This window comes from Neophocaena asiaeorientalis, unplaced genomic scaffold (genome assembly GCF_003031525.2).
Source record: "Neophocaena asiaeorientalis asiaeorientalis breed wild unplaced genomic scaffold, Neophocaena_asiaeorientalis_V1.1 scaffold78, whole genome shotgun sequence".
In the NCBI taxonomy this organism is placed as follows: domain Eukaryota; kingdom Metazoa; phylum Chordata; class Mammalia; order Artiodactyla; family Phocoenidae; genus Neophocaena; species Neophocaena asiaeorientalis.
In genome coordinates this window covers 12612381-12618812 of record NW_020175018.1, presented here as the reverse complement: position 1 = coordinate 12618812, position 6432 = coordinate 12612381, and the positions used below count along the sequence as shown (strand labels likewise).

Genomic DNA, 6432 nt, shown 5'->3' with positions numbered 1-6432 from the left:
TTTTGCGGTACGTGGGCTTCTCACTGTTGTGGCCTCTCCCGTTGCGGAGCACAGGCTCCGGACGTGCAGGCTCAGCAGCCATGGCTCACGGGCCCAGCTGCTCCGCGGCATGTGGGATCTTCCCAGACCGAGGCACGAACCCGTGTCCCCTGCATCGGCAGGCGGACTCTCAACCACTGCGCCACCAGGGAAGCCCTCTGTTCTTGTTTGAATTTCTACTTCTTTGATTAGTAGTGAGTTTGGGCTTGGCTTCGTGCGACTGATAATAACCAAAGTCTCTGTGTGCGTTGTAACTTGGCATTTTTCTTGATGATTTTTATTAGCTTTTTACATGAAGAAAGACATTTGTGGCCCTTTGTCCATCATTCTTACTGAAATAATCTCTCCCGGTTTGTAGAGTTCTTTAAATTTTCGCCAGAGTGTTTTTTAATTTTTTGGACATTTGAAAACGTTGGGCCATCCTAGCTGGTCATCTTTTCCTTTGTGATTTTTTTTCTAGTCTTTCCGAGGCAGGAAATCTCTCTGCCAGAGCCTTGACAAGTCATGCATGTTCTCGGGGATTTTTAGAATGACGTTTAACTCTACATCCATGTGGAAGTCTTTTGGGGTGTGGGGTATTGGGGCCTAGGTGAAGCTCCACCTGTCTGCGGCCCATCTCCCCCTCCTCCCTTGCCTCTGCGTGGCCAGACAGATGTCTGGGAGGTGGAGGGACCAGCGATGGCTGGCATTACTGCTGTCCTGTCCCAAGAGGTCTGGATGCATACACTGTAATCCATCGATCTTTGAGACATTACACTCCAGTTAAAAAGAATGTTCTAGATCTATAGTATAAACACAGAAAGATGTCTGTGATTTATTGTTCAGTGAAAAAACCAAGCTAAAGCATGAAGGACGGTATGATGCCATTTGTTAAAGATGAGTGGAAAGAAAGGGACTTCCCCGGCCGTCCAGTGATTAAGATTCTGAGCTCCCACTGCAGGGGGAACTAAGATCCCGCATGCCGGGCAGCACGGCCAAAAAAAAAAAAGGAAAAAAGAAACCAACAAAGCCACACAATTTCTCTGAGTATATATGTCTGTAGAGAAGGAAACACTCATGATGTCACAGATCTTATTGCTAAGTACAAAAGTGTTTGTCAAGTTCAGGAAAAGTAGTCTTAAATGCTGTGGGATGATGAAAACTAACAAAAACGGGGAAAGGAACAGAGGCATGGCTGTGATTTGGGACCCCTGGGGGGTGGTCAGTCCTTGGTGCTGGGGTGTGATGGACAGGTCCCCGGGAGCCCCGTGCCTCCTGACCGTTCCCCCCACCCCCCACCCCTGGCCCAGACTCTGAGGTGCACCATCACGAGCCTGACCTTCTGGGACTCCAGCTGCCAGGCTGAGGACAGAGATGACCAGCTTGTCTTGCGCAGCGGCTACTCCAGCTGTGGCATGATAGTGACGGAAAATGTGATCAGTAATGAGGTAAGAGCTGTGGTGGGAAAGGTAGCAGGGCCGGCTTAATTGGTGCCCCCTGGATCTTCCAGGCTGAGGGGCGTTTGGGAGAGCGGGTGGGATGCTTAGTAGGAAGACGAGTTTAGCCATCGGTTGGTTCAGTCTCCCCATCCACAGAAATGGGCGCGCTGGGTGGGACACCCTCTGGGCTCCTCTCTGGCTCTGACCAGCTCCTTGGCTCTCTTCCTGCAGGTGATTCTCAACCTCCTGTCAAGCTCGTCACCACAGCAGGTGAGATGGATGATCACCGTGCTAACCCATCTGGTCCAGGATCCTGGGGTCCATTCCTGGCCTGGGAGGGAGCAGGCCTCAGGAAATTCAGGCCCTGATCCTGGCAAGCCAATGTGTCTCCAGCGTGCCTCAGTCTCCCCTTCCGTGCAACGGGAGCAGTACTGTTTAGGGTTATGTTCTCAGCCTCTCGAGTCAGAGGGCCCATGCACATATCGGCTGCGTGGCCTTGGGCAAATCACATAAGCTTTCTGGGCCCAAAGGTCCTGTTAATAGTGGCATAGGAAAGGATCCCCATACGGGATGAGCCATCACTGAGATGACGCGTGAAAAGCACTTCACACAGGTCTCGTGCAGAGCAAGTTCTTAAATCTCAGTTTGGGGTGGGGGGGGTGGTTTAAGGTGGTGATGAAGGTCAGGCAAGAGCTCTGGGCCGTGACTCCTGCTCCCACCCCTTACCTCCCTGGCTGGGTGCCTCCCCGACTGACCAAGCCCCCCTCCCATCTCCCACAGAAAAAGGTGCAGTGCATCAACATGGACAGCCTCTCCTTCCAGCTGGGCCTCTACCTCAGCCCGCACTTCCTCCAGGCCTCCAACACCATCGAGCTGGGGCAGCAGGGCTTTGTGCAGGTACTGGACTTGACCTCTTAGGCGTTGCCAACGCCTGGGATTTCTCAGAGCCTTTCTTTCCACCCAATGGAACTTGACTTCCCAGAGGGAGGAGGGAACCCCCATGGTGCTTGGTGGAGGGGAGAGGCAGAGCTCAGACACTGGTTGGGATGTCGCCTCTTCTTCCTCATTCGCTCCAGGCAGGCCCATGACCGTCCTTCCACCGTCAAGGTTCTGGAGCGGGAACTCTAGAATGAGTCTAGCTTATTTCATGAGAACAGGCAGGGCGGAGAGTTAAGAGTAACTGACCGTGCCTCGTCCCCCTTCCTACCCATGCAGGTGAGCATGTCCCCATCGATCCCCGAGCTCACGATCCAGCTGGACAGCTGCCAACTGAACTTGGGGCCTGACATGGAGATCGTGGAACTCATCCAGAGCCAGGCGGCCAAGAGCAGCTGTGTGAGCCTGCTGTCCCCGAGCCCTGGTGGCGACATGCGCTTCAGCTTCCTCCTCCGTGGCTACATGGTGCCCATGCCCACGACTGGCGTCCTCAGCTGCACTGTAGTCCTGCGTCTCAGCACTTGGTCCCTGGTGAGTAGGGGCTGGGCTAAGCCCAGCTTCAAGGGTGGCTTCCGGGTCTGGAGTTTTCAGGAAGGGATGTGATAGACCATGAGGATGTGGGACCAGTGGGCGAAAGACACAGCCACAGGCAGGCGCGTGGCCTCTGGGTACCAGGGGCACTCTTTCTGCCACCCTACAGCCTTCTGATGGCTGTGTCTTGGACGTTGGTAGGATATGCAGCTGCAACCATTAGTTAGCTATCCATCCATCCATCCATCCATCCATCCATCCCACCCAGTCATCTATCCATCTTCTCACCATCCCACCCAGTCATTCATCCACAGTCCTTCCATCAGCCCAGTCCCCCAGCCAGCCAGCCATCCTTCTGCACTCCCACCCAGTCATACATCAATCTCTCCACCCAGGAATCCATCCGCCCACCCATCTATCCATGTAGTATGATCACCAGTGTAATCTCAACAAACAGGAGACCTCGGGGAAGAGGGTTAGTACAAAGGACACAAAATTCTGATTTTCTGCACTTACTGGTCACGTTTCACCATCCAGTGGATCCCTGTTCTCAGACACTCAGCCCTGGACACACTCACACAGTCATCCCCAGGCCCTTGCACTCAGAAGGGTCTCCAGGATTAAAAGCCTCTCTGGTCGTATGAAGCTGGAGGAGCCCCTGAGGCTGCTCCTGAGTGGGCCTCTCCCCCAGCCACAGTGAGCCTGGGCCTCTGGGCTGACCTGGCTCCTCTCAGCCAGGCATTCACAAGGGCGATGGACACAGTGCCCCCATAATCCTCACGGGAGCTAGGGCCCTCTCAGGAACTCACAAGAACCATTCCAGCAGCAGCCAGGGATTGTCTGGCCGACACCCTCCCACAGCACAGAACTCAGCACTTGCCCAAAGGCTGCCAGCCAGAAGGTGGCGGAGAGGGGGCTCAGAGTCAAGGCCCCAGGGTGGGCTGTGACAGGCCAGGGTCACAGAGGCAGGGAGTAAGCCTGGAAGCTGCTCTCGAAGGCTGTGTCACACACTGTGTACTCTTCCACCCCAAGGACGTCCAGAGGACTGTCTCCACACGCCTGAACATCGTCAGCCCTGGCCTGCATGGTGAGTTCTCTCTAAGTCTCTCCAGGGCTCCAGGGGCTGAGGTCAGAGTGGGGCATGACGGACGGCCCAGAGGGATGGGTCTAGGCACACAGCAGGGAGGACCCCAGAGAGTACAGCTGCATCTTCCAGATGGAGAGCCTTTGTTCGTGACCACCCCATGGGCCCGGGTTCCAGGCCTTTGGTTCTTCTTGATCCCCAAGGTTGCTGGCTGACCTTGCTGGGGGGCGGGGCATGGGGCCTCCTAGGATGAGACACGGGGCAGCACTGACCTCACCTTCCTTAAGGCCCCTACTGTGGAGGTTACGCCTCAGCCCTCAGCCCAGCTCCCTCCAGCCTGGGCAGAAGAGTCCCTGACACTGAAGGCATAGGTGGGAGAGGCATCTGCCTCTTTGCCATCCCGCCTGGGCCTGGATGGAGCCCCTGCACCCAGCCTGCAACCAACAGTGCAGGCTAATGACCCCACTGCAGGGACGGGGACTCAGAGGCCCAAGGGGAGGCTGCCTGGCCCGCAGTCACACAGGAATCGGGCGTGTGGGAAGAGTGAAGGTTGGGAAAACCCAAGAGCAGAGCTGAAGAGCCCTCAGAGGTGCTCTGGCCTATCCCTACCATGGTATAGGGCTCAGAGTGGGGCAGGGACTGACTTAAGGGCACACAGCGGGACTCTGTACTCTCCGGCCCCACTCACACTTTGCTCAGATTATACCGTGCATCCTCCCTAAAAATGCATCTCTACCAGCCTTGGGAGGCAGAGGCATGGCCCAAAGGCCTGGCTGGACCCTCTGGGTAGATGGTCATAGCAACCACGGCTTAGTGTCAGGCATGGGTGTGATGAACCCATTTGCTAGGGGTTCAGAGAAGTCAGGGTCAGTAGCTGAGACTGGCACCGAAGCCTGTGCTCCTGGCCAGCACAACAGGGTAGGGGGGCAGGGAGGAGGCGGCAGTGCTGACCACAGCTGTCCTGCCCTTGGTTGCGCAGACAAAGGCCTCGTCCTGCCCGCCGTGCTGGGCATCACCTTTGGCGCCTTCCTCATCGGGGCCCTGCTCACCGCCGCGCTCTGGTACATCTACTTGCACACGCGTGAGTATCCCAGGCCCCCACGATGAGTGCTCAGGACCCCTCCACCACCACCTGGGGGAGCCCAGCGAAGCCTCTGGGGGAGTGGGGAGCCCTGGCCGGGGCCCTGACCTCCACCCCTGCCCCCAGGTCACCCCGGCAAGCGGGAGCCCGTGGTGGCGGTGGCTGCCCCGGCCTCCTCGGAGAGCAGTAGCACCAACCACAGCATCGGGAGCACCCAGAGCACCCCCTGCTCCACCAGCAGCATGGCGTAGTGCCCAGCCCGGAGTCCTGGGGGCCGCCCAGCCAGCCCTCGTCCAACAGGAGAGACTGAGCAGCCACCAGCTGGGAACCAGTGGCCATGAACTTATCCTGGGACCCCAACCCCTCCACTCGAGCAAGGATGGACAAGGCCCTCTGTGCCCGCCCCTCCTGCCTCCCTCTCCAAGGCCTGCTGCCAGTGGGGGCACCAGCTTGGAACACCTTGGCGTCCCCCCACCCCACCACGAACCTTCAAACCCAGTGGGCCTCGGGTACGGCTGCCCAGCACCACGGAGAGAGAGTCCGCTGCGCTATATGTCCACATTGCTGTAGCAACCCAAGTCCCTGTAATTTTAACCTGGACCCAGTACTCGGTGACGTGGGCTGGGCAGGAGCTGAGAACTCCAAAACGGACTCAGCCCAGCCCACCCAGGCTGACAGTGCCTCCTCCATGGAAACAGCCAGCCCAGAGCCACCCGGACCTGCTCCCATCGGCCTCTACATCTGGACTGGCCCAACTCTGGCGGGCGAAACAGAAGCCTAGCGGCACCCAGCCTGGGAGTGAGTGGGGGAGCCTAGCTCCTCCCTGCAACTGTCACACAGAGACCCCCCGCACCGGGCAGCCAGGCTGCCTGTCCTGGGCCCACCCCTATATACTCACCACCAATAAATCAGACCATGAAACCAGTGCTGGGCTGGGCTGAGAGAAGGAGAGTGGCACCTAAACTGGGGTTGCGGGGGGCGACAGTTCTGGGTTCAAATCCTGGACCTGCCACTAATTGGCTGTGTGACTGTAGGCAGGTCCCATGGCTTCTTTAAGCCAGGCACAGTTCCCTTATCTGTAAAACGGGTATGAGAATTTGCGATCACAAGGTCTGCAAAGTGGTGCGTGGCACGTGGTCAACGGACATCAATCCATTCTTCTCATTTCACAGACAGGCCACCTGAGGCTCAGAGGGAAGGGGGGACTTGTCCCAGGCCACAAAGCCCAGGCTCCGACGCAACCCAGTTCCGTACCAGCTGTAGCCCCCAGCCCCCTATTGTCTGCTGAGGGAGCTAGAGGTCAAGAGTCAATCAAATATTCAGCCAATGCTTTTTTTTTTTTT

General features: G+C 57.3%; 1 protein-coding gene across 1 annotated transcript in view; it reads left to right on the top strand.

The window, feature by feature from the left end:
• The window catches only part of ENG (endoglin), a 30315-nt gene extending 24301 nt beyond the window's left edge, over positions 1 to 6014 (top strand). Inside the window, exons 9-15 of the mRNA XM_024762646.1 lie at positions 1329 to 1466; positions 1689 to 1727; positions 2238 to 2354; positions 2673 to 2924; positions 3957 to 4011; positions 4988 to 5089; positions 5216 to 6014. Of these exons, the coding sequence (XP_024618414.1) occupies positions 1329 to 1466; positions 1689 to 1727; positions 2238 to 2354; positions 2673 to 2924; positions 3957 to 4011; positions 4988 to 5089; positions 5216 to 5340 (828 nt within the window). The 3' untranslated portion in view covers positions 5341 to 6014. The remainder of the gene's footprint in view (positions 1 to 1328; positions 1467 to 1688; positions 1728 to 2237; positions 2355 to 2672; positions 2925 to 3956; positions 4012 to 4987; positions 5090 to 5215) is intronic.
• Positions 6015 to 6432: the final 418 nt, after the last annotated feature.